Source organism: Haplochromis burtoni, unplaced genomic scaffold (assembly GCF_018398535.1).
Source record: "Haplochromis burtoni strain Fernald_Lab_line unplaced genomic scaffold, NCSU_Asbu1 Contig_290, whole genome shotgun sequence".
NCBI classification, from domain to species: domain Eukaryota; kingdom Metazoa; phylum Chordata; class Actinopteri; order Cichliformes; family Cichlidae; genus Haplochromis; species Haplochromis burtoni.
In genome coordinates this window covers 450985-478101 of record NW_024582651.1, presented here as the reverse complement: position 1 = coordinate 478101, position 27117 = coordinate 450985, and the positions used below count along the sequence as shown (strand labels likewise).

The following is a 27117-nucleotide window of genomic DNA, read 5'->3' as shown; positions in this document are numbered from 1 at the left end:
GCTTTCAGACATGTGTGGGAGAAGAGCGGCACTGTGATTGACGTGAACACGTCCCCGCGTTTGCGTCTGGATCCTGACGGGACCCTGCACATCTCCCAGACGTGGTCGGGTGACATTGGAACATATACCTGCAGGGTGACCTCGGTGGGTGGCAATGACTCTCGCAGCGCCCACCTCCGAGTCAGGTTTGCATATTTACCCAATGTCTCCCCAGTCTTATCGTGCTGTTTTTAGTTGGTTTTTTTCCTCTGTGTTTTTTTTTTCTTTTACATGCAACCAGGACATGATGGATGGATGTTTCCTCCACTGTTGTGGTTTATCACTGCTCTCCTCTCTAATCCATCAAACCCCTCGAATATTTACAATGCCTCGCTCTCACTCTAACTGTTCAGCTCTGTTATTTTCTGCCTTCTTGTCTGATTCTATTTCTCTTATCACTTGTTCCCTCTCACCCACATTTACACGTACAGGCAGTTACCTCATGCTCCAGAAAACCCAGTAGCAGTTCTGAGTACCACTGAGAAGAGGGCCATCAACCTAACGTGGGCCCAGGCCTTCGATGGCAACAGCCCCCTTATTCGCTACATCCTGGAGGTCTCAGAAAACAGTGAGTTTTTCCACCAAGCACCTCTATCACCTTTAACCATGCACACCTAATGCAAACTCACAAATGTAATAGTTTTATTAGTAATTTCAAAAGTGATATTGCTAGTTTGTTCTCAAAGGGAACACTAATTTGCAATCCCTCCTATTATATTACATTTCAATTGTGTATCTAAAATTGGCAGTTGCACACTCTCATACATTCCTCAATCTGTATAACTCAATTGCCTCACTTGTGCGTTTCCTTACAAATGAACAGGGAGACCAAATTGTTTTGCTGTCCAATACTCTTATCTTCCTTTCACTTGATAAAATCAAAGAAGTGGGAATGTTTTCACCCACTGAGACTAAATTGCTCAACCATTTCTCATCGAAGCTCAGGCTAACTGAGTAGATGACAACTCATTATAAGGAAAATGAATCTGAGGATGCAGATGGGATCTGGGTTTTGGATAATTGAATTGCAATTTGATATTTAGAGGGACTTTATGCAAAATAAATTATTTGTCTCTTATCAGTAGCTGCACTATTATTACTGAAAAAATGAAACAGTGGTGTGCAGGGATAGTCAGAAATAACAATGAATTTAAATTTAAGTTTGCAAGTGGTGGAGAGAGGTTTTTTTTCTGATGAATGACCTCACAAGGTCATTCATCATTCTCTAGCTACTGCTCACAGCTTTATCTTTATGTGTGTCCTCTCTATCTCAGATGCGCCTTGGACAGTGCTGCTGGCCAACATTGAGCCAGAGTCTACTGGGGTTACTGTTGGTGGCCTCATCCCGGCGCGTTCATACCAGTTCCGCCTGTGTGCCGTAAATGACGTGGGCAGAGGCCAGTTCAGCAAAGAGACTGACCGGTGGGTGTTGCACTTAGCTGTTATGCATCTGCTGAATGTTAAAAATATTGCTCGTAGACTGTGTTTTTTAATGTGTACACTGGCCGCGAGACAAGCGTTGCACTTTGGAGGGCTTTTACTGTTCTGGAACAAGCCGTTCTTCCCCGCTCGTCTTGGCAGTTCAATAGAAAATCCTGTGATTATTTCCTGTAAGTCCACTTTTTGGTCTTCATTCCTCTGGGAGTGAGGGAGAGATGAGCCTGCTTCAGGATGGGCCTTTTCAAGATAAAACTGTGAATGAGCTGAAATTGCGCTTTGTGAAGACTTGATGGGTGCGCTGACCCAGCTTCGTCTCGCTCCCTCCTATTAACTTCCTTTGCCATACTTCATGAGTAAAATACAGAGAGGCTTGAAAGTGGCAGAGCTCAACACAGACTCAAATCTCAAGTGAATTTTCTTGACTAGGAAGAAGAAGCTGTCATAAACATGCAGGCCCACCTCCGCGCACTCTCACACACATTCTTAGCTCATCACTATTCACCTATGCACACTACTGTCTGACCTTGCGCGCATCAACACAACCCATTGGATGTTTTTTTCTAACTGCAGAAAGACCCTCCTCAAACCACACACTTTCGCGGAGCCAAATTCCAGTGTGAATCTGCCCAGACAAGAATGCACCACAGGAGGGTGACTGAGCGTCAGTGAGTGCAGGGCTTTTCTGAGGCACACCTCTTTGATCCTAAACACTCTGCTTTATCTCCTCCAGAGCAGTGCTCCGGTGCACTGGGAAGAAATCAAGATGTCATCTTAAATTGACTTAAGGGAAAAGTCTGCCTGGATCTCTCTTTCTTGTTCTTTTATATCTTTCGCTCACTCGCCCTGTCTCTCCATTGTGCTGCTCCATTTTTTACCAAGGCCTCTTTGATCTTTTTTCATGCCACAGCAAGCTGTCCCTCTGCGGACAGTATTATAGAGAATATGTTTTGGACAAAGACACAGCAACACTTAACCCAACTTTCCTTTATGGTGTTCTGAAAAAAACACAAAAAGCTGTCTTTATTATGTTTTGATGTCTATGATGAAATGGAATAGAAATATGCAGAAACCCAGGATAATTAATGCACGGCTTCACTTTGTCTCTGCTTTTACCTCTCCTTTATTCTTTCTTTTCTCCTTGCTCCTCGCTGCAGACTAACTCTCCCCGAAGAACCTCCCAGCGCCCCCCCTCAGACAGTCATCGCAAGTGGCCGCACAAATCAGTCCATCATGATCCAATGGCAACCACCCCCTGAGAGTCATCAAAATGGTCCACTCCAGGGCTACATCATCAGGTAAAAAGACCATGACAACCTGCCTGTTTCTCTCTCTCTCTTTTTTTTTTATCCACGGATAGGTGCCTGTCTGGCCCTGTGCCATTCAGATGCGATAATAACTGTTATGCCAGTCCCTTTTCTCCCTTTCCATTTTGCTTCATTCTTGCTCATTGTGTCTGTAGAATAATTGGTGCAAATTAAATACCTTCTTCTACATCCATCTGTTGTCACCTCTCTTTTTGTAGCCATTTTATAACTGCTCTGCATGATTTTTTTTTTCGTACTCTTACTGCTCTCAGTCCCTCGCTATTGGCAAAAAAAATGCCAGTAAAATCCTAATATATGTTTATTGTGTTCTGTCTACTCCCCGAAAGCCTTCGGTTGATCCAGAATGCTGGAGCATGAGGACTGACAGGGCTAGAAAGAGAGACCATTTTTCTCCCATTTTAGCTTGTCTTCATGTTGTCCTTGCTAAATCCAGAATCTGATTTAAAAACCTTTTTTCACATACAAAGTCTTGAATAGTCAGGCCCCATCTTATTCTAAAAACCTCATGTACTATATCGCCTTGAAAAACCACTTCCCTCTCAGACTGCTAGTTTACTTCATATTCCCTAACACACTTGTGGATATTTAAAAGTAAAATGGGAGAGAGCCTTCATGTTTCAGGCCCCTCTTCTGTGGAACCAGCTCCCAGTTTGGATATAGGAGACATCCTCTCTTTTTTTAAGATTAGACTTAGGACTGGATCAGGTGAGCCTGAATGCTTCCAATAAGCCTAGGCTACTGTGGGGTTTCCATTATGGATTCAGTATTTCTTCTTCTTCTCACCTCTTTTCACTTTCTATTTGTTTATATAACACTTTGTGTTTAAGTATTAGTTATTAATGTCCTTTTTTCCTCACCCCCAACTAGTCACAGCAGATGGCTGTCCCTCTCTGTGCATGGCTCTGCCAGAGGTTTCTTCCTTTTAAAAGGTTTTTTTTTTTTTCATTTCCACTGTCACCAAGTGCTTGGTCACAGGGTGGTCTGATTTTTTGGGTTTTCTCTCTATTATTGTAAGGTCTTTACAATGTAAAGTGCCTTGAGGCGACTGTTGTGATTTGGTTGCTGTATAAATAAAACTGAACTGAATTGAATGGTCTGTGCGGTCCTTGTCTTTCTGTCTTTCTCTATCCTTCAATTACTCTGCTCTCAGGTACTGTCTGTCTGGGCTTCCAGTTGATTGTCAGATGAAAAACATCACAAACCCAGACCAAACAAGTTTGCTCCTGGAGGACCTCATCATCTGGACCAACTACGAGATTGAGGTGGCAGCGTACAATGGAGCAGGCCGGGGCACCTACAGCCACAAAGTCACTGAGTGGACTCTGCAAGGAGGTGAGAGTAGCAAACAGACAATATTATAGTAAAAGCAGGGCTCAAGTTAATCGTTGTCTGCAGGCATCACGCTGTGGGTTTCAAAGTTTCCCTTTTTACTTAAAATTAAGCTTGAAACGTGAAACTTGACACATTTATCTTTCTTTAATGTCAAATTAAGAGTTATCAATCATGCAATCATGTTTTCATTTTTTTATTTACCACTGAAATGGTGATGTGTACACATTTTAAAGAGTACAGCCAATACATTTTTTATTTCTGTTTCCTATCTTGAATCATAAATCAGCATTCAGCACAGAGCAGCAAAAAGGTCTGTAAAAGGCATGACAAGTCATAAGTAAGTGCTATTTTCCTTTCAACGCTGCTTATTTTTAGTCTTAATAAATGCTGCGATAAACACAGTATACAGCTATGAGCCCATAAGCGTCATCATATACTTCAGCCCAGGCTTTTACTTAACTTTTAGTTTGGGGTTTGAGATTTATCTAGATTCATTAATTTTGTCCTTGCTTATTTTTATCACATATCTCTGTATGGTTATGCATAACACATGCTTACTACCTTTTAAATATATATGTTTTTCTTTGAAAATGTGTGTCTTTTTTACTGAGTGCCCCATTAAAATGCATGCTGTTATTCAGACTTTCATAGTTTCATAGTTTCCAGATTTTTGCATTTGTCCTTATTTTTTTATTTTAGAATGATTTTGTTTGTTTGTTTGTTGGTTGGCTGGTTGGTTGGTTGGTTTTTATTATAATAATAATATGTTATACAGTAGTGTCAGCAGGAACAGCGCTATGATTAGCACTGTTGCCTCACAACAAGGTCCAAAGAGGGTTGTAGTTTTGAATCGGCAACGTTTCTATGGGTAGTTTGCTTGTTCTCCTCATGTCTGCATAGGTTGTCTCCAGGGACTTAAACTTCCTCCTACAATCCAAAGACATGCAGTTAGTGAGATTAGGTTAACTGATTACAGACATCCCAGTCTCCATAAGTATAACCTTTATTTTGACAGCCCAAAGACTTTGGTTGTTTTTCTCAGCACAGATTTAATTGTTTCTGCATATAAACTATCGAGTGATGATGAGTGTCAGATATGTGACATATCTTTTGATTTTTGCAGAGAGAACCTGTCTCGGTTGGCTTCTTTTCTCATTGTACATGCTGAGTAGTGTAATTAGAACACATATTGTGAACTTTCCCCGGTGTCATACAGCTACATATTTCGACACGCCTACTGATTCCAACACCTTAGGCTTCTTGTTTCCCTGTCTGTTCAAAATCTTCAGAGGATAAAAGTCAAATTAGCAAAATCTGTTTTTGCCTTTGTGGCAGCAGATCTGAAAGGAACAAGCTTTTAGATATTTAGCTTTCGGAAATCTGGCTTCATATTTTTTTCCAACGTGACGTTGTAACACAGTAACTTGCTGACTTTTTGTAGATTCCAGCTTTTGTGTTAGCGTGTTGAAAGGTTAATCTGAGTTTTTACTTTAAGATTTAAAGATGTCATCATTGCTGCCAGTCAAGGTCAATCCGTAGATGACAGTATGTCTAGAAATCTTCCTTCTATACTTTACTAAACGCCTTCTGATTCAGATGCACTGTGCTGACGTTGAATGTGATTTTAAATTCCTTTAACTTGTATATAAAGCTCTGACAGGCTTAACACATATCTCTGGATGCCTGTCGTGGTAAATCCATTACATGAACAGAGATCTCTGCACCATACTCAATAAATATTCCCTTGAGCATCCATAAGAAAACTGGGAGGGTTCACATTTCATCATATGTTCCATTTCCTGCTAAGAAACAGTTATCCAAGGAAAATTCAGAAGTTATTTTTGACTTCTTTGGATTTTACAGGCGCTCGGGTTTTTGCATTACTAGTCTGTTACACTCTTTTCAAGTCTAAATGTCAGGTAGCGTAAAAGAGAGTGAGAGCAGGCTCTTAGTTTGTTCCTATAGTATGGAAATAAATACACAGAGCTCTTGTGTCTGTCTTAGTTATGATTATAATTGCGCAGCTTCAGCAGCACATGCCTTTTGTTTATTTTAAGAAACACTGCTCTTCAAGTGCTTTCTCATTTCTCCCTCAGTTTCCTCTTTGCATTCTTCCATACATAGCCCTTTGTATAAATATTGTTCATTTGTGCAATGAGCCCTACATGTGTCTTTGAGATGAATACAAGCTGTCTCTTTGAACGCTTTGTTTTGTCTAACGACAAACTTTTATTTTGAAATGAGGGAATCTGTCTGGCACAACTAATCTTAAAACCTTGGAAATTTGTGCACACATTTTGTGTAATGTCTGATCAATTAGCCAGTTAATGATCGATTCCAGCTCAGAATCCGTTGCATCTGCAATTAAACAAATGTGTGGAGAAGCACAACCGTGCTGTGGCGAATTAGCAAAACTATGAAACCTGGAAAGTATAGCATATGTCGCAATTTTATTTCCCTTTTCTCTTCACTTGCAAAAAATGTAAAAATGGTTTCATCATCTGTGTCATTGTTAGTGAACACGAGCAGTGAACATGTTTAGCTGAGCTCTCGTTAATTGGATGTTTCCATCATTCGTGCCATTAAAGACAGAAGAGCAGAAGAGCAGGTTATGCTCTGAATTTCAATACAAGAGAATTAAGAAATGCACAAGGACAGGAGGACCAGTACCGGCCAGTCAGCTTCATTAATGTGCAACTCCCTGACTGTTTTCCGGTGTTACATCAGAGTGGCATGCTCGCTTCAAACAAACTGCTGCAGGGTTCACCTGGAAGCTGCCTGAGGCAACTGCTTTCACACCCGGTGTGATTGGCATGTTCTTACCTCCCCAAATGAGCAAAAATAAAAAATTCCCTGAGCCTGATTCTCACGCTCTAAATGAGGTTGGTCTGAAAGCGCCTCTTGTAGGCTTTTCCTTCCATGTCTCATCACTATTCCCATTTTTCTCTCTTCCTTTGCTTATCTGTCTGCCCCTCTCTCCCTCTACCTTAATCTTTCACTCTGCCTGCACCTCTTAATGTTTTTTTTTTTTACTTCCTCTGGATCAGTGCCCACTGTGCCACCAGGAAATGTACAAGCCGAGGCTGTCAACTCCACTACTGTGCGCTTTACCTGGACTGCCCCGAGCCCGCAGTTTATCAATGGAATCAACCAGGGATATAAGGTGAGCAGCTCCTTTCTGTAAACTGGTGCACTCTGGTGGTCAAGAAGGGCATTGTTGTTACAGTATACAAGCACTATCAGTCAGATTTTTTTTTTAACTCACTTGATAAATCCTAAAAAAATCTTTGGTACCCAAAATGTCCACAATAACATCTCCTGTTATTCAATTTCCAGCTTTTGGCCTGGGAACCAAGTCGGCCCAATGAAGTCGCTGTGGTTACAGTGCGCCCCAACTTTCAGGACAGCGTTCACATTGGCTATATAGCAGGCCTTAAAAGGTTCACAGAATACTACACTTCAGTATTATGCTTCACTACCCCGGGAGACGGCCCCCGCAGTCCGCCTCAGCGGTTACGCACACATGAGGATAGTATGTGTCCCTGTTCAGGAAGTTATGTTGGTATTTAAAGATCATTATGTGCCAGGCTGTTGTCCTACTCATACGCTACTTGTTTTTATTATGTTTTTATAGCCCCTGGTGCAGTGGGACACCTTAGTTTCACTGACATATTGGACACCTCTCTAAAAGTTAGTTGGAAGGAGCCACAAGAGAAAAATGGTATTCTCACAGGTAACCATTAAAGATGAATATATAACATGATTATGTCCCTTTGCGTTGTCCACTGTTTTAAGTCACCAAGACATAAAACTGCAATTACTGCGTAACTGTTTGGTAATTCCCCACCACTTTCAGGTTATCGCATCTCCTGGGAGGAGTTCAACAGGACAAATACCAGAGTAACCCATTATTTGCCCAACCTGACTCAGGAGTACAAGGTTACGGGGCTCACTCCTCTCACTACTTACACCATCCAGGTGGCAGCCATGACCTCCAAGGGCCAAGGCCAGCTCTCTGCTTCCACTATTTCCTCTGGTGTACCCCCAGGTCAGGCCTTTACTGAGTAGTTTAACGATTAGTACTCGGTAGACACTAGAATAGTAATTTTACTGAGCGGATTTCTGTTCAGCAACCTCTAAATTCTATGAACAATTCAATTACTACTATTGAAGTGTTCATTCAATTCTTCACTACAGAGCTACCTGGCCCTCCAACCAATTTAGCCATCTCCAACATCGGCCCCCGCTCTGTCACTCTCCAGTTCAAACCTGGTTATGATGGCAAAACATCCATTTCCCGTTGGCAGGTTGAAGCTCAGGTATGATTTAGTTAGACATTTTAAGATTATTGTATTTATCTTTATTTTCATGCTTAGGTTGAACTGTCATTTTTGTTTCATTTGTTCAGCTGCTGATACCACTCCATTTCCCTATGCATTTTAGATTGGTATAATTGGAGAGAATGAAGAGTGGCTAATGGTTCAGCAGCTGGCTAATGAACCTGATGCTAGATCACTGGAGGTTCTGGACCTGAACCCTTATACTTACTACAGGTGAGTGCACACGCATCAAACCACTGCGCACCCTCCACACACAGAAACTGTCTCTCCTGTCTAATGTTAGATTAGGAATTATTTTAGCCTTTAACTCTGCTCATAAAAAGATCCTGTTCCCTTTTGCTACATTGACCGACTTTGTTTTTGGACATCATTAAAGTCCCATTTCATCAGACCTGTAACAGATCAGTTCTAATCCTCTGTATCGTGATCAACACCAGTTTATCCACACTGTTATCCACAGTTATCTGGCTTCCTTTGTTGCAGGTTCCGAATGCGTCAGGTAAACATCGTGGGCACAAGTCCTCCAAGTCAGCCGTCCAGAAAGATCCAGACCCTGCAGGCCCCTCCAGACATCGCCCCAGCAAATGTCACCCTGCGCACAGCTAGTGAGACCAGCCTGTGGCTTCGCTGGGTGGTAAGCCACCCTTCATTTCACATTGGTCCCAATTCAGTTAGTCTGAAGTTTATTGAGTTTCATCAGATATTATTAGGTCAGGACTCAATTTTGGATATGTAGATTTTAGCATGTTTTTGCATGCACCGTGTAAAGGCTATTTTTAAATTACTTTTTTTTCTTCTGGAAATGTTGGAAAGTATGGTTGGGATAAGACAGAATTGGGAAAATGCCCTTGGGTTGTTAAAATTATTAAGATAAGCTTTGTAAAAATCTGATTTTGGTGAAGGACATAAAAATTCATCCATCCATTTACATTTTACGGTCCCATAAAAATCGTGGGGAAAAAATCACATAATAAAAAGTTTGCAATAAAATGATTACTTTGACAGTTTAAAATAAATAAACCTGTTTTCAAAAGCCTTAGTTTAGAAACCTTTTTTATGTTGTTTTTTTTGCTTCTGCAAATTTGCTGCTCTTCTCTGGATTCTCTTATATGATGAATAAATAAAGGAGATGATATTTACGATGGTTCAGAAAGCCACATGCACTATGTCCTTGGTTATGGCTAATTTCTGTGTCAGCGAGGTTCTCTTTGCGTCACCGCGGTGTCAACTAAGCACCGAGACACAGAGACTCGTGGCATTCCTGCAGCTCCTTAAAAGGATTAAAAAAGGTAGATATACCAGCAAATAGGTGTCAGCTGGGTAATAGGCTCTACAAATTGATGACATAGCTCACTGATCGTGACCTCCTTTCACAAGCTGGGTGTTAAACTGTCGTAAAAATTTTGTGGCTCACTTCATGGCTGTGGCATAGAAGCATCTATGAATCAGGACTGCGCTAATTTAAAAACTACAGCTCCTTATGTTCAGTGCACTTAAGCACTTGCAAACATCAATTGTTTGCGAGTGCTGGTGATAGCTACTATTCTCAAATAATTGATCTATGTTAATCTTATTAGTACTGACAGACAAAGTTAAGTGAAAGTGATTGGAAGAATATTGTTGCATTTCAGTAATAATATATTTTAAAAAATCCGAAAAGCTATATTTATGCCCTGCTAAGCAACTACATTTTAATTGCTTTTCAAGACTTGTAGCCTAAATATGAACCTGTAGTTCCTGATTTAAAGTTCTGCAGTTTTCTTAAAACATCGCATTTTAAAATCTAAGCTAATCCCTGCAATTGAAACGAATTCTTCTTGTTCTGGCAACACTTTGTACCTAATGTAAATTATGTACATTATACCTACTGTCAATTATGATGAAATTTCTATTGATCTTGCTTGAACTGTGGATATAAAAACAGCAACAACAAAAAAATCATCTTAGCCTCTTCCAGAGTGGGAGTACAATGGCAATCCAGATCTGGTTGGGTATCGCATCCAGTACGCCAAAGCCGGAACTAAAGGGGGGGTCCTTTCTCACGTCATAATGGACCGCCTAGAGAGGGAGTTCACCATAGAGGACTTGGAAGAATGGACAGAGTATGAGGTCAGAGTTCAGGCCGTCAACGGTATTGGCTCTGGACCATGGAGTCAGCCAGTCCACTGCAGGACAAGGGAGTCTGGTGAGAAAATAAATATTCTATGGCAACATAAATCACATAAATGTCATTGAAGCCTTTTAAATGTCCTCCTTTATCTTCTGCTGCAGTCCCCTCCAGCGGCCCCACCAATGTCTCAGCATTCGCCACCACCTCCAGCAGCATATTGGTGCGGTGGGGAGAGGTCCAAGAGACTGACCGCAATGGACTCATCTTGGGCTATAAGGTAACAGCTCTGACTGTTTGTCTGAAATTGAAACAGATTTCAGAGTAAAATTCATATAAATAATGTGCTTCTAAGTGCTAATACTCCTAAAGTCATTATGTAAAATATTCTGCATCTTTCAGGTTGTTTATAAGGAGAAGGACTCAGACACAGCTCCAGATTTCTGGACAGTAGAGGGAAACACCAGTCATAGTGTCCAGCTAACTGGTCTGGGCAAGTATGTGCTCTATGAGATCCAGGTATTAGCCTTCACACGAATCGGAGACGGAAGGTGCAGCTCACCGTCCATTCTAGAGAGGACTTTGGATGATGGTAAATTAACTTTTCCAAGCAACTTTAACCTTTCTGCTGTAGCTGAAGCTCTTTATGTTTCATCTCTAAACAAATGTAATATCAATAATGTTCTTTTTTCAAATGTATACATTTGCTTTTCTTAAATCACTGGATTTCTGTTATGTATGATATTCTTGGCTAATGATTTTTCATTTGCTGCGACAGTACCAGGCCCTCCAGTTGGCATCTTGTTCCCAGAAGTCAGAACCACCTCTGTTAGGCTTATCTGGCAACCTCCTGCACAGCCTAATGGAATTATACTGGGTGAGTTTACAATAAGCGGAACTTCTACTATAGACTTTGATAGCATTGGGAGAGAAAGTCAAGGCTGGTCAAGGCAGTGGAATTTTATTTTTATAACAGCTTTCAATATGTAGGAGTTATAAAGGGCAGTGAATGATATATTAAAGACATTAAGCAAAGGTATAAAAGACATAGAAGGCAATAAAAAAACACAAATTAATGGGATGTAAAATGAGTGAAATATACGAGAAGATGAAAATCAGTTAAAATAAAAAAGACAAATTAAACAGAAAAATAAAAACTTACAGCTCAGCTTCAGTTCTGGAGTGTCCCAAATTAAATTTCATAAAAATGAGGGGGGGAAAAGAGCCTTAAGTCTCAAGCCATGATTAAAAAAAAATTTTTTGACCAAGAGTGGAATTTCCCTTCAAATTTCCACATCTCCTCTGGTTTGATTTTGCACTGGAGCAAATTTGTTCTTCTTGCTTATCCCTTTTTATGCACGACTTTATTTTGATATGAGTTTGTCTTCTTAGCTTATCAGATCACATTCAGAAGAAACTCTTCAAATAGCAATGCTGCCACCGTAGATGTGCTGAGCCCCAGTGCACGACAGTACACAGCAGCAGGACTGAAACCAGAGATGGTTTATGTATTCCGGCTCACTGCTCAAACACGCAAGGGTTGGGGGGAGGCTGCTGAGGCTCTGGTGGTCACAACAGAGAAGAGAGGTTAGTGTAAAATGCTGCAGCTAAAATGTATTATTTAAATGATCCACCTCTAAATATTAAGGCTGAGAGGGACCGTGTGTGTCTGTCTGTGCCCTTTAGCTCGACCCCAGCCCACGAGCCGTCCCACAGTGCCTCAAGAGGAAGTCCAGGCTCGCAGAGTGCTGTTGTCATGGGAACCAGGCAGCGATGGCTTGTCCCCAGTTCGTTACTATACAGTCCAGTACAGAGAGCTTCCAGACAGCAACTGGACTGTTCACTCTGCATCAGTCAGTCATGAAACAAACTCCTATATAGTGGACAGGTAAACATAAAAGTCTGCTTTAATAACTGCATTACCCTTATTATTGTTAGTACCCCTGTGTGACATATACATGCCTTCTTCTCTCCCTCAAGGTTAAAGCCATTTACTTCTTACCAGTTCCGTGTTAAAGCCACCAATGACATTGGAGACAGTGAATACTGTGAGGAGAGTGAAGCCATCACTACGCTACAGGATGGTAAGAATTTGTGACTAACCCAGCACGCACCACAGAGACATTATCTATTGATTTTTCCATTGAGTTTCTAACTGCGAAAGCATGCCTTTACATTTAAGCTTTGACTTTGAATTATCGCAGTGAATACTTTACGTCAACAGTATGTGTATTTACTGTCGAGCTGTTCTCCACCACACTGTTTGAACGCCGTATCGCTTTCCACAGCTATGCTGAACTGGTAACACAATGTTGTTGGTTTTTTATCTTTTCTAGCTCCAGACAAAGCACCAACAATATTGTCTGTTACACCCCACACCACCACCTCTGTACTGGTCAAATGGCAGGTAGGTTGGTAGCTTGAAAATGCTTTTCCTTTCTTTTATTTTGCAAAGGATAATAGAATAGAAACTAATATTAATTGGCCATCATTAATGTTGGACATTAAGCAGACTTCCTCTCCTCCTAGCCTCCTCCTGAGGACCATATAAATGGAGTCTTGTTGGGGTTCAGAGTCAGGTACAGGGAGCTACACTATGACAGAGTACGCAGCTTCACTGTCCGCACAGTCAACAGTCCCTCAACCAACTGGGCTGATCTTACTGGTGAGTTAGCTACTTTTTGAAAGCTTCTGCCTGTTATTTAAATACCTTCACTTAATTATGCTGCTTTAGCATCACCGAATGCTGCAGGTGATCCAAAAAATATAAACAGAAATGCGCTCTTTGCCATTTTTCTAAACCCGCTTTTATTCCTCCCTATTTTCCTATTTAAACTCCAGCTCCCTACAGCGTCAGGAACTTGAGTGAATCCTCGCTCACCCAGTATGAACTCGATAGTAAGTCGCGTATCTCTCTTTATGCCCCTCTCTTCCATTACCCTCCATCTGTTTGCATGTCATCTGTGAAAGTTTATTTGCACAAAATATGCCATTTGTATACTAATTTACAGCAAGTGTGCCTTCCATCCTCCCACTCATCTGTAGCCACTAAGGGACCACCGCGGTTTCTTACTGTGTGCAAATGACTTTAATCTCTCCAAGCTTCCCTGTCATTATTTCAGCATGCGTTCTGTCTTTTTAATCACTGAAAAATCTTCCACGTCCCCACAACAACCTCATCTTTTTATCAGTATGCTTCTTAATTCTCACACTCCATTGTTCTGCCACGGGCATCACTGTGACTGTCTCTCACCGGAGTAACTTCTTATTACTCTTTCATCCTAACTGTTCTATTAAAATACTGCTATGGGTTCTCTGCTTGCAGATTTGAGTAAACACAAACGCTATGAGATTCGTCTCAGTGTGTATAATGCAGTGGGGGAGGGTCCTAGCAGTGCACCACAGGAAGTGTTTGTTGGAGAGGCGGGTATGTTTCTTTTCTCTCTGTGCAGCAAGTTTGCAAGACTACTTACCCTTTATCTTTATTCAATTTTTAGCAGTTATATCACATAATAGCTCAATTACTTAAATCCTGCCCTTATCTAGTCCCAACAGCCCCTCCGCAAAATGTGGTGGTCCAGTCCTCAACAGCAACACAGCTGGATGTTACGTGGGACCCACCTCCTCTGGATGCCCAGAATGGAGACATACAGGGCTACAAGGTATCAATAATGTGTATTTATGTCCATGTTTATATTTTTTCATTGAAAACCTTATGAATCCCAAACTCTTTCATTTTCTTTCCAGATCTATTTTTGGGAGTTTCAGCTCCAAAATGAGACAGAGCGCCTGCGTACCCTGTTCCTGCCAGAGCTTGGGGTGAAGCTTAAAAATCTGACAGGATACACCACCTACATGATCAGTGTGGCAGCCTTCAACGCTGCAGGGGATGGGCCCCGCTCCCTGCCCACCAGAGGGCGCACTCAGCAAGCAGGTGAGTCACGCAAAATCCAGACGTGGACAGAAAGATTACAGTGATCCTTCAAAAGACCAGAGGGATTTATCTTGCAGCATCGTGCTTTTTGCAGTCTTTGGATCTATATATCTTATTCCTCTTTATCTTTCGTTAATCCCCCCTCCCCCTGTCATCTCCACAACGAGACGGCTCATTATTTAACCACATCGCTCGGTGGATACATGGTTTTCAAAGCTTTTGAAGAGTAGAGCGATACAAAAGGTGTTTTCATATTGACTCATTGTGTTTCTATAGCTTTAAGACAAATAACATAAAAGCTTTCCCTCCTATTCAGCAGGAAACATTCTCACTGAACAGTTTAGTTTTGTCCTGTGAGATGTAGTATTAGAGATCTTTTTGGCACATCCTACTGGACAAGCCATGGGGGAAGCAGCCTAATGACAGCAGGGGAGAAAAGAATACAAAGTGCGGGGGACACATGTAGATTAGTATTTTTTGGCTACAACTGCACAAAGATGTCTGTGTTTACGAGCTAGTGAAAGTCCCTCCTCTGCGATTTCTGCAGAGAATGGTTTACAGTGTATATTTCTCACGTCTCTCCCACCCCCTTGAAGGCTGTGACATTGGCAAGGGGTACAAAGTGCTGAGAACTTAAAAACACAGGCAGGAATTTTGGCTCCTCACACAACAGGGTACTGGGAAGTGAGCCAACACAAGCTTTTGTGATTTTTATGCAGAATTGTGTCTAAATCCTGACACTTAGCTGGATCTGGGTTGGTTCAGCACTCAAATTTCTCAAAGCTGTTGTTCAAGGTCACAGAATGAATTTTAGTGTCACTTCAGTGTCTTCTTTTGGGTTTGGGGGAATTAGTTGCCTATACTGCTGTGCAGGACTTTGTTTGGTTCTCTTTCACGGTACCCAAATTTTTGAATTACATGCAACATTTAATTTCTGCTGATTATTCTTTTTATTTATTTATTTTCTGAACTGTCCTAGTATTCAATTTCTGTGTTAATTTGCATAGCTTGTCTTTTATGAATTTGGCAAATGTTCTTCTTGGCTGTAGACACTAAGCACTGCCCATGGATTTCACTGATTTGCTGATCCAAAAACCAAAACTTTTTGTTGCCAGTGTAGCTTTGAAGGAAAAAGCACAAGTAACTAATAAAAAATGTTTTTAAAGAAAACTATTCATATTTACTTCACCGACAGCTCTTGGTCAGTACTTTGCAGTGTTGTGACCAAGTCTTCATTGTATACATGGTTTCATCTCACGACTGTTATATTAACATCTCAACTTTTCCCACTTTCTTTGACAAAAGCGCCAAGTGCTCCGAGCTACGTGCACTTCAGTGAGTTGACCACCACTTCGGTCAACGTGTCCTGGGGAGAGCCGAAGCAGGCCAACGGCATCATTGAGGGCTACCGCCTGGTTTATGAGCCCTGCACTCCAGTTGATGGTGAGAAACTCCTGGAACCTAACAACTCTGCCATTGCTTGACATTCCTCAGCTTGCTTTTCTCACGCAGTGATTTACGACCTCAAGCCTCTTAACCATACTCTTTTTTTGACCTGCGCTGCTTAAGCTTATGCTCTAATTTGTTACAGATGAGTGTAGGCCCTGCAGTAACATATATGGCATGGCTGATAAAATATGTTGGAGTGTTGTACAGTTTTTACCCTCAGTGAGAGCAACATAGTTAACAGCCAGCTAAATGCAGTTGCCTGAACCAGATTGTCGAGTAATTGGGAGCAGAGGTGGAACGCTGAGCTGCTGTGGTCCTGTGGCTATCTGCTAATCGACCAAGAGTTAAGCTAGATAAAGCAATAAATATATTTTCCTGGTCTCTGACAGTGAGTTTATCTGGTCTTGTGTGTGACTGTATGTCTGCGCTTATGCACAAAGCTTGGCTCTTTGTCGCTTGTAGAAAGCAGTATCTAGAGTCTTAGTGTTTCCTGTACAGACTCCTCTCCTCGCACTCCAGGTGTCAGTAAGATAGTGACAGTAGATGTGAAGGGCAGTGCTCCCCAGTGGATGAAGATCAAAGACCTGGCCGATGGTGTCACATACAACTTTCGCATCCGGGCCAAAACTCTCACTTACGGCCCCGAGGTTGAGGCCAACATCACCACTGGACCCGGAGAAGGTGGGATGCTATAGCTTTTCTTTATTACAGTGTCAGTAATCAAATCCTTTGAGGACTCCCTTGTCATTTTTTATCCACCGTTCTTGTTTTCTCAGGAGCTCCAGGCCCTCCAGGAGAACCCTTTATTTCTCGATATGGCACAGCTCTCACACTGCATTGGACAAGTGGCGATCAAGGCCGTGCACCCATCACGCGATACGTCATAGAGGCCAGACCATCTGGTGGGCCAATTACAAACATACATGTTGTTTGAGTTTTAATCTGTCCACCGTACACTTTAATTTTATTCACAGATTTTCTTATTTTGCCTTTAGATGAAGGATTGTGGGACATTCTCATCAAAGACATTCCCAGAGAAGTGACATCCTACACGCTTAATATGGACATGCTACGAGAAGGGGTCACCTACGACTTTCGAGTAATTGCCGTCAACGACTATGGCTACGGGTCCCCCAGTGCCCCGTCCCCTTCCATATCAGGTCGGTTGTAATATAAAATGAAGACTTAGGCAGTGTTGTGCTAAATATCAGATATTAATATCTATTATTTTGGTTTCAGCCCAGAAAGTGTCTCCCTTCTATGAGGAGTGGTGGTTCTTGGTAGTCATTGCTCTTGTGGGACTCATCTTTATCCTCCTCCTTATTTTCATTCTCATCATCCGAGGCCAGAGTAAAAAGTATACCAAAAAAGCAGACTCAGGTATGAAACACACCTTAAACTCTGCTAATATCTCAGGCTCTCTCTCTGTTTGCAACCCAGGCAATCAAGTGGAATTTGTCTTCCTCTTAGACAGGTCTGCTGAGTGCTGCATTTTAATGACTGCAGCATCCAAAGTCTATCTTGTTAAACGGGAGCAAAAAGGCTCACACAGTTAGACAAATGGCCTTGATTTCCCTCCGTTGTTTGGCTGACAGGGGAAAGATGAGGGTTAATGTTATCAGTGAACAGCAGAAATTGGCAGATGAATAAATATTATTGTTCGTATTTTACTGCAGCAAGGATCAATACTGGAATAAATGGCTTGGCAGTGATTTAATGCTCAGGTCATTAGATAGACTGAGAGTAATTATTTAACAACAGCAAAGGTTGCTCCTGTATCACTGTATCAACAAGTCAATTATTTTCTTTAAACGCAAGGGTACGGTACAGGAAGTTAATCATTGTAAGTAGCCGTATTGTTGGTATTATTATTAATACATTATGACTGACACGCAAGAGTCGCATTAGACAGATGGGAGCAATGTTTGGGGGAGAAGTGAAAGTCAGGGCAAGCCTTCCTAATGCCTCCTACTACTGACTTTTTAGCTTAGCCAGTGTTCAGCATGGTGCCAAGGTTATCAGGGTTGGCCAGCTCAGACAAGGACTGTATGTGTGTGAGGACACAAAGATGACCTCTTAGTCCCTCCCAAACATTTCCCAGCTTTCCTAGCTGTGAACCTGTACTGCCAACTGGAGGCTGTTTTATCTGGAATCGGTATTAAACATTGGGCCTGACTAAGTGGTATTTACCTCAGCTTGTCCTGTACTTAAACAGCATTTTGACCTTTAGCAAGGTTTTGCAAATATAAATTAAGGAGAAACCATTAACAGAATGACTGTGCAAGTCTTTTTTTGTGTGTCAAAAATTGTGTTTTCCGAATACAGTGATAAAATAATCCAAGGTATTGAAATGTATTTTAGATTTGATTCATTTATTCCATTCCACAACCCACACAGTGTCATCCTCATACCCCCGTCCAGGCAACCACTCCAACTGCACGTCGCTGCCTCTGACGCACGGAGAGATGGTGCGGCTCGATGAGGGACGCTTCCCAGCCCTGGAGCTGAACAACCGACGCCTCTCTGTGAAGAACTCTTTTTGCCGTAAAAACGGCATCTATACCCGGTCAGTCAGCATCACCGTAAATACCTCCTGTGTGCATTATGACCGACGGTATTCAGCTGGCCACTGCTTTTAAAGCTTGCAAGCAGATATTCCATTTCTCAGATATATTGCTCTGTCAGTTTTGTCACGTTTCCTTTTCAAGTGTTTTTGTATTACTTACAATATATACAAGAATTAGTATTTGTTGTTGTGTGTTCCCCTCTTCCCTTAACAACAGTTCAACAGTTGCGAGTGAAAACAACTGAACCTTGAGGGCACCAGCTGGTGATTTGAGCCTCCTTCATCTCCTCTCATTGATATTCAGTGGTGCAAAAATACATATTGGGGGACAGCACAATACTGGCTAATTAACATTCAAAACCTCTTTGTCTGTTCATCAAAGCTTTAGGCAAGGACTGTCATGGATCGCGGGCTGCAGACCCAAATGCAGAGTTCTGAAACAGACTTTGTAAACAAAAAATGTAATTGTTATTCCAGGTAATCCAAAAGACAGCAGGAAATAACATAAAGAGGACTTATGAGACAGAAGCGACTATTTATTTTTGGGCATGAGTGCAGAGGTTCTCTTACACGCAGTGCTACGCAGGCTATCACGACGCAGAATAATGTCAGCAGGACTTTGGTAGGCTGTGTCTTTGGTAATGATTATGCAAACATGAGATAAATCGAATTTCCCAAACGCTGCAGCATGATAAGCACGTGTGTAGACATAGGTCAGGGCTGGAGGAATGGTCAGTTGGTTGTGTTTGGGGGATGGTGCTTCAGCGTCTGCTTCTTGTCACAGCACTAAAATAGATGTTGTTTTTTTGCACATTAGTGTGCACATTGTGGTGGAATGTGTTAGGGGTGCACTAAAGGGCAGAGGAATCTGTTATTTTCTCCTTGACCAAGGAGGCCAAGGGGATTAAAGAGCCTTGAGTAGCTCCCTCTCTTTGAAGAGCTCCAAACTGGTACCGTACTGTTTGTTAATGATCTGTAGACTAAGGGAGGAAGAGCAGAAGAGCTCCCTGTGGGATATTTGAAAGGGTGAAGGAAAGAAGGATGAATTAGACAGATAAGGCGAGGGGGATAAATACAGTGCTCCTAAATAATTCAAAGCTCAGAATCTATTGCCCCACCTCCCCTACACTCACATGGCTCCATCCTTTTTATGTCTGGTTCAACCTTGTCTTAATGTAGTTTTTTTTTTTCCACAGTCCACCCCCTCACGTCATCCCCTTTAACCCAGAGGAGATATCCCTTTGTTGTGTCAACCTTTTCATGGCCGTTGTCATGTTGTGTCTTCTAAGCCTGTTCTTGGCATTCCCGGTGATTTAGCGCCTGTGTGTACATATTAACTTTTTTTTTTTTTTGGAGAGGTTGTCAAGGTTGTCTTCTTTATGCCTTAATATTCCACTTGACATCACGGCATTTTATGCTTGTCTATTCTGCCCCCACATACATTTTCCATTTCAGATCATTTAAACATTTACTTTCATGCAGTGTCTAGTTTATGCAATTCGTTAGTCTCTTTTTCTGAAACCAACTGAGCAAACCCTTCTTTTAATGTATTAGCCTGAGATGCATACTGAGCCCACTGATGTAGCGCAGTGATGCGAGGGTAGTGGTCCAGTTTTGGCTTTCAGACCATCCAATTCAATCTCAGCAGACCTTGAACGCAGCAGTAGTCATTACAGCAGAAGGAGAAAAATAATTGTCTGCACAGATGTTTCTCTCTGCTTCACTTCATGGACTTAATGACTGGAGCCGAAAGAAGTTAAGGAGTTCTTTTTTTACTTGACTTGCATTCATACTGTATGAGAACTTCTTAATGCTCACAAAGCTCAAGTCCACGCTTAGTTACCCAGCTTTTCTGCAGGAAGTCTAAAACTCTGATTGAGTCGCTCTGTGTATTAATTCAGCTCTAATCGCCACAGAGTGCTTTCATGATCTTCATGATCTTTTTTCTTTTTTGCATAAATTCTGTTCATGAGGTTGGCACAAGTCCACTGCCAAACTTCCACAAACACTTTGAAAGATTAGAAAAGAATAGCAAAAGTATAAGATCAATTCTAATCTCTGTCCTGCCTAATGTAGTGGCTTCCAGGAATGCACAAATAACCCATGCTGTGCTTGTCTGAATCATTTTTTTTTCATAATCAATAAGTCTGTGCTGGATCTATTCATGTTGTTCCCACTGAACACCCTGTGGCTTCTGAAGCTTCATTTTTAGAACTGTTTTGGTGGCTTTCTTTAGTTGTCTCTGTGGTGTCAGTCACAGGATTGACACAGCTTTTTACTCCCGAACGAGAAAAAAAAGTGAGAGCTTAAGAAAATCAGTTTGGAGAATGCAATTATGATCAAAAGAAACTTCTTTTTTCTTATATAACATTAGCTCTTTATCATCTTCTTGCTTTTATAACTCTCCTTCTTAACTCTCTACTTTTCTTAATGTATTTTATTTCTTTTTTTTAAATTCAGCTCTCCTCCAAGACCAAGTCCTGGAAGTCTGCACTACTCAGATGAGGATGTCAGCACTAAGTATAATGACCTGATCCCAGCAGAAAGCAGCAGTCTGACTGAAAAACCCTCGGAGATATCTGACTCGCAGGTAAGCGCTGACCCAGGCTTACAGACTATGCCCGACCCTGCGTCTGGAATAAGCAATGAACTTAAATTAAAAAGTCAAATTCAACTGTTTAAATTTCTCACGGAGAAAATCCTCAGGGCAAAGCTGTAACCTTTTTAAAGTAAAAAAAAAAAAAAACTTCTCTGGTTCAACTTTCTGTTCTTTTGTTACATTTGGCAACTATCCTCTTGATAAACTCAATTCAGCTTGTCACAGTCACCGCTTTGCTAGATGCAGAAGCAAGACAGCTGTCTAATTATGAAGCAGCATTTGTGACGATAAATTAATGACATTCTGCAGCAATATCTGCCTCAAGTGGATCACCTCAAAATTAAATACCCTCTGTTAGCGTCGTGCAGTGATGGCTGACGTTTCTGGATCTTTTAATACTGATTTCTTTCATGGCAGGGGAATACACAGCCGGTTCCCGTGCCTCGCATGTGCTGAAATATCTTCACAACTAATTAATTTTTGTCAAATAGAAATTGTTAATCTTGGCTTCCATGTCTCAGCTCGCAATATGATGAGTGTGTGCATAGAATAGTTTGGCCCAGTGAGGAGATGGGAGGCTTGAAGTGATGAGGGATGGTACCTACAACTGGCAGAGAAGCCGATTGTAGCAGATTCTGAACATTTGTCTTCCCACACTCGCGCTGTGTCTCCCTGGCCAATTTGTCTGGTACCTGCACAGGCAAAACATTGTTCATCCCAGTTTGAGAAAAAACAGATCTCCCAGGAGACGCAGGCTGGTGTTATTCTTTTCCTCTGCGTAGCCTCCCACTGTTTACCTGACACTTGTGCAAATAAATGGTGCTTCAACATCTGTTGAGCTACAGTGTCTCAATAGAGCAGTAGATGAGCAAGTGCTCATCAGGCACACAAATGTGCCAAATGTGTAATGCTTTCTGTGGGAGGCTTTTACTATTTTTTTTTTAAAACAAATACATGTAGCAGAATAACAAGAGGATTCACTCAGACAAGCTTTTGCCTGATGGTTTTGTGTTACAAGAAAAGGAGATTAATTCTGTAAACATTATCTTTCTCTAATTCTAGGACACACTTGTTTACATGTATCATGTTTGTACGCCATACAGCTATCGGTGAGCTTCTACATCTCAAAGATTCTCAATAGAAGTGATTATCTGGCCCATAGAAATGCACATGGATTCATAGATTTCCCATTGTCAATAGATATGTCCTGCTGTGCCGTGACTCAGTAGCTACTGTGTTGTTTGTCAACCAGCTGTACAATACTGGAAATAGAATTAGCCTTGATTTGAGACCATGAAAATGTAGCTGTCATTATACTCTGTAGTAAGCGTCGTAGCACGTGTTCTGCTTACTGTCCTCATTTTTTGCCAAAGTGACTTTGAACTGTTGACTGACAGGGCAGCGACAGCGAATACGAAATGGATCAGAGTCGGCAGAAGACCCACTCCTTTGTTAATCACTACATCAGCGACCCCACCTACTACAACTCCTGGCGGCGACAACAGAAGGGCGTCACTCGTCCACCGGCATACGGCTACTCCCAGCCCGAGCCCCTGGTGGAGCAAGAGTCACGACAACACCCACCACCCGTACCCCCCCTGCCCCCTCTTCCCCCTCTCCTCCCCCAGAGCGCCCAGTCACCACAGCCCCAGTGCCAAGGCCAGGGCACCCTCTTCAGGCCTAAGGGAAGCCGGACTCCCACCCCCTCCCTGCTGTCCTCCGACCCCCCCAGCCAGCACAGCACCCTGTACCGGCCCCCCAGCAGCCTCGGCTGTGCCGCTCAGGCACCTACCGCGGGCTTCTCCTCTTTTGTTTGACACACAGCTCTCCTTCCAATAACAACAGGACCCTGAGGACGAAACTTTGATTTTTGTTGTTGTTGGTTTATTTGTATTTTGCTCCTTTTCTTCTTCTTTTTTTTGATCTTTAGTTCTGTCTTACCGACAGAGTTGTTGCTCAATATTAAGCATTGCAGGCATCTTAAATAGTGCTTTCTCCTCTGTGAAGAGTGTATGTATGATTGTGCTGAGTGTGTATGGTTGGTCAATCTGTGTAATATGTATTTTATGAAAAGACAATCATTTGAAAGTTTTTGTGTTGCTTTAGCAAATTAATTTGAACGATCATCGATGTAAACAAGAGAGAACAGGACCTGAAGTTCTGAAAAAGAAATCCTTGTTTTCAAATTCCTGTATTATTGTTTAACATGAGAGCTTTATTGAAAACAACCACCTTAGAACCATATAGAGTATGGACCACTTGCATTGCTGAGACTGGACAATGGAAAAACTGACTCTTATGGAACAAGCGATGCCTAACAAAGGACAAAATGTTGTGAGAAAATGACTCTGAGTTGAAGAGAGGCACTTGCGGTCACTGTAGCCCTCAGCTGCCTTTAAGTTTCTCACTCTGCCTAATCATTGTTGGAAATGCATTGTGTATTTACTATATGTACTTGTCTCATCTTGTTTACCAGATATTTATATCAAGCAGCTTCAAGCTCAATATTTTCAGAGCATCACTAGTGAAAATGTTATGAATCACATTAAAGCATTGTGGCACCTTTATAGTAGTCTGAGGATGTTGATTGTGTGCTCATGTCAGTAGATATACAAGCAAAGGCAAGCTTTATAATGTGTATTTGTTTGCTTTAATGTTATTCACAGAAAATTACTAAGACCCAAAAGCACAAATCCCCTTGGTTCATTAGATACATACACTTATCGGCCACTTTAGTAGGTACACTTGTTCAACTTCTCATTGAACTCGATCATCTAATCAGCCAGTCACATGGCAGCAACTCAGTGTATTTAGGCATGTAGACATGATCATGATTAAAGTTCAAAGAAACGCTCAGAATGAGGAAGAGAGGTGACATGTTTGTTGGTGTCAGGTGGGTTGAGTATTTCAAAAACTGCTGATCTACCTCATCAAAATTTAAAATAGAAGGTTCCAATGGTAGGGTCGGGATTTGGTGTAAACAACAATAAATATGGATCTATCCTGCCTCCTGCCTTTGTCTTAGGCGGGTGCAAAATGGTCTGTATTTATATAGCGCTTTACTAGTCCCTAAGGACCCCAAAGCGCTTTACACATCCAGTCATCCACACGCTGGTGATGGCAGCTACATTTTAGCCACAGCCACCCTGGGGCGCACTGAGAGAGGCGAGGCTGCCGGATACTGGCGCCACCGGGCCCTCTGACCACCACCAGTAGGCAACGGGTGAAGCGTCTTGCCCAAGGACACAACGACCAAGACGGTCCAAGTCGGGGCTCGAACCGGCAACCTTCCGATTACAAGGCAAACTCCCAACTCTTGAGCCATGATCGCCCCATGGCATGAGGAGTACTTACTTGGCATATTTTGGTCCATTTTTTACCAATTGATCATTGTTTAAGGGCACAGCCTACCTGAGTATTGCTGCTGACCACACCCATCTCTTTATTTGGCTGCTTCCAGCAGGATAACACACCATATCAGAAAGCTCATCTCAAACTGGTTTCTTGAACGCTACACTGCACTCAAATGACCTCCATAGTCACCAGATCTCAATCCAATACAGCAAATTTGGGATAGGTTAGAGTAGGAGATTCATATAATTGATGTACAGCTTAAAAATCTTCACCATCTGTTAGATGCTGTCAGGTTTGTATGGGCATCCAATGCATGTATTATTAACAAGCATATGAATCACTATATATTAATAGCTGTAAATGAAAGAAAATAATAACTCATTTTGGTTAGTTTAAAAGAGAATGGAGAGTATCCATATCCACTAAGGGTTTCACAATGCAATAGATTTTACTTATAGCACAAAACCTTTACTTTTCAAAACTACCTCAAATTTTGGGGTGTTTCTTGATGTACTGGGAAGAAAACAGGAAATCAGTCACTTACAAAGATACAAAAGAGTAAATGATAATGTGCGGCAGGAGAAAAAAGTATGATGATGTGTGAAATCCGTCAGAATGGATTGTCACTTTTTTTGTTCATGTTACAAGGTGTGATTGCATTTATATAATTTCTGAATACATGATTCGTGTTACAGCTCATGGTACCGTAGGCATATATTATAGTGAGAAATTTTCTAGGACATTTTTGCAAAGCTGTCTCTTTAGAAAAGGTGAATGGATATTGCTGTGCTGGAGTGTGACCTATAGTGTGCACACTAAAGCATTCAGTCTTCAAGGTCTAAAAATGTAATCTGTCCAATTTCCAGTGTGAACATCTCTGTGTACATCATTAAAAGAGAGAAAAAAGCAGAATAGCCATGTTAATGCTAACTCTTTAGAATAAAACATTCTATTTTGTAATGACCTTTTCCTCATAAATCATAATGAAATGGTGGAACACTAATGAAAATAATTACAGGATTTATGATTCTGACATAAAGAGAATTGGCAACGAACTCATTATAAAGGAAATCTAAACCATTTTAAAACCTGTAGAAATTAATTTTGCACAGACAGTCTTAAGTAGAGCATTTTGTATGATCTGGAATGCAAAGTCATTTTTAAGTGACACCTAATCCCACAGTGTACAAATGACCTGAATCTTAAAAGAAACCATAATTGGGATGCAAAACAGCATGAGATACTGGGAAGAATTTGAAGAAGAACCTGATCCAGTGCAAGCATGCTGAAAATCTTAGGGATGGTTGGACAGGTAATCCCTTTATTTCAGGCCAGAAAACACTGATCTTAACCAAAGAACAGAAGGATCAGGCTCAAAGGTTTAGGGGTAAGGTGAAATCAGAAAACATCTTTCCACCATGGATATATTATATATAAATATGTAATTCTTCCGACTTGACTGAGCTCTTCACTCTAAGGAGATCACAGACAAATCTTCTGCTCACACACATTCAAGCCAAAGAGAGTGAGACAGAGACAGAAAGCGAGGCGCTCATGCAGATGGGGACAGAGAGCAGGAAAGAGATAGATCTGCAAATCTGGCACAGTTTTACATTTCAGTGAAACGTCTCCTCATGGGACTGACTTAAACAAAATTTGTCCTATTTCTGACTGTGTTTGTTGGAGTTCATAAGACCGCATTGGCAGCACAGCTAACTTGTCTGGTTGACTGGCGGGGGCCAAGTTATGGTGTGTGATAAAGAGAAAAATGAGAAGTTACAGCTTTCAAACTGTTTTAATGTGGGGGAGAGTTATTGTTAAACCAGAAGTCTTCTAGTTTATCTTATTTCACTCATAGATACAGTACACATAGTGCATTTCCACTACCTACACTTCGCTCAAGCCTCTTCTGCCAGATCAGTTAAAAACCTGAGGAGATGCTCATTTCATGAACACTGTCAGCTCCCCCAACTGTTTTCTTTTCACAACATTTCTCTGCAGTATGCAGAAATTTTTATGCACTAGTTCAATCAAGCAGAACTGCGTAAACATTTGCCATTATACTTGCCCTTATATGTAGTGAACAGCTAAATTGATCTCAAACTGGGCAAAGTTACATATTTTGGGGACAGGTGACATGGCTAAATGGTCATCTTGCATCCAGTAGCTTCACAGCCACCCTACTCCAGTCGGCTAACACTATAAAGTTTAAATTGAACGTTTGAGAATGAGAGCAAAAAGCCAGATGATTTTAATTAACGTCAAACGACAGAAATGAGAACAACCGAGAATACCTAAAGAATGGGGTGGAGTGCAGCCCAGACAATATTGGATAAAAAATCATTTTCTGATGTTCCATTAGACAAGGATCAAAGATAGGTTAACTGGTGATTCTAAACGCACCGCAGGTGTGGATGTGAGAGTGTTATTATCTGTCTCTCTGCGTTGGCCTTGTGCTGGCAATCTGTCCAATGTGACCCTTTAGTCTTGCCCAGTATGAGCTGCGATCCTAAGTGGGATAAGAGGTTCAGAAAATGGATAGAAAAAAGGAAATCACCTCCACTATTAAAGAAAATATGATTTTTTTCTCCTTTATATCCACCTGGCAGTTGCTTAAAAAACTCACTTCATA

At 41.5% G+C, this 27117-nt stretch overlaps 1 protein-coding gene across 4 annotated transcripts in view; it reads left to right on the top strand.

The window, feature by feature from the left end:
* sdk2a (sidekick cell adhesion molecule 2a) overlaps positions 1–23698 on the top strand; it is an 88986-nt gene extending 65288 nt beyond the window's left edge. The window contains exons 13-45 of one of the 4 annotated variants that reach the window (XM_014339405.2): positions 9–185; positions 471–607; positions 1314–1461; positions 2634–2774; positions 3955–4136; positions 7184–7299; positions 7473–7668; positions 7771–7869; positions 7993–8184; positions 8334–8455; positions 8580–8689; positions 8960–9110; positions 10424–10661; positions 10748–10863; positions 10986–11175; positions 11362–11460; positions 11976–12170; positions 12270–12471; positions 12564–12667; positions 12920–12990; positions 13113–13248; positions 13425–13481; positions 13909–14010; positions 14130–14245; positions 14331–14517; positions 15823–15960; positions 16486–16647; positions 16743–16868; positions 16962–17126; positions 17206–17346; positions 18364–18532; positions 20993–21122; positions 22529–23698. In XM_014339405.2, the coding sequence (XP_014194891.1) occupies positions 9–185; positions 471–607; positions 1314–1461; positions 2634–2774; positions 3955–4136; positions 7184–7299; positions 7473–7668; positions 7771–7869; positions 7993–8184; positions 8334–8455; positions 8580–8689; positions 8960–9110; positions 10424–10661; positions 10748–10863; positions 10986–11175; positions 11362–11460; positions 11976–12170; positions 12270–12471; positions 12564–12667; positions 12920–12990; positions 13113–13248; positions 13425–13481; positions 13909–14010; positions 14130–14245; positions 14331–14517; positions 15823–15960; positions 16486–16647; positions 16743–16868; positions 16962–17126; positions 17206–17346; positions 18364–18532; positions 20993–21122; positions 22529–22948 (5035 nt within the window). In that variant the 3' untranslated portion in view covers positions 22949–23698. Of the gene's footprint in view, positions 1–8; positions 186–470; positions 608–1313; positions 1462–2633; positions 2775–3954; positions 4137–7183; positions 7300–7472; positions 7669–7770; positions 7870–7992; positions 8185–8333; positions 8456–8579; positions 8690–8959; positions 9111–10423; positions 10662–10747; positions 10864–10985; positions 11176–11361; positions 11461–11975; positions 12171–12269; positions 12472–12563; positions 12668–12919; positions 12991–13112; positions 13249–13424; positions 13482–13908; positions 14011–14129; positions 14246–14330; positions 14518–15822; positions 15961–16464; positions 16648–16742; positions 16869–16961; positions 17127–17205; positions 17347–18363; positions 18533–20992; positions 21123–22528 lie in introns of all 4 variants that reach the window. The other 3 variants (XM_014339406.2, XM_014339404.2, XM_005940326.2) reach the window with 3 other exon arrangements.
* Positions 23699–27117: the final 3419 nt, after the last annotated feature.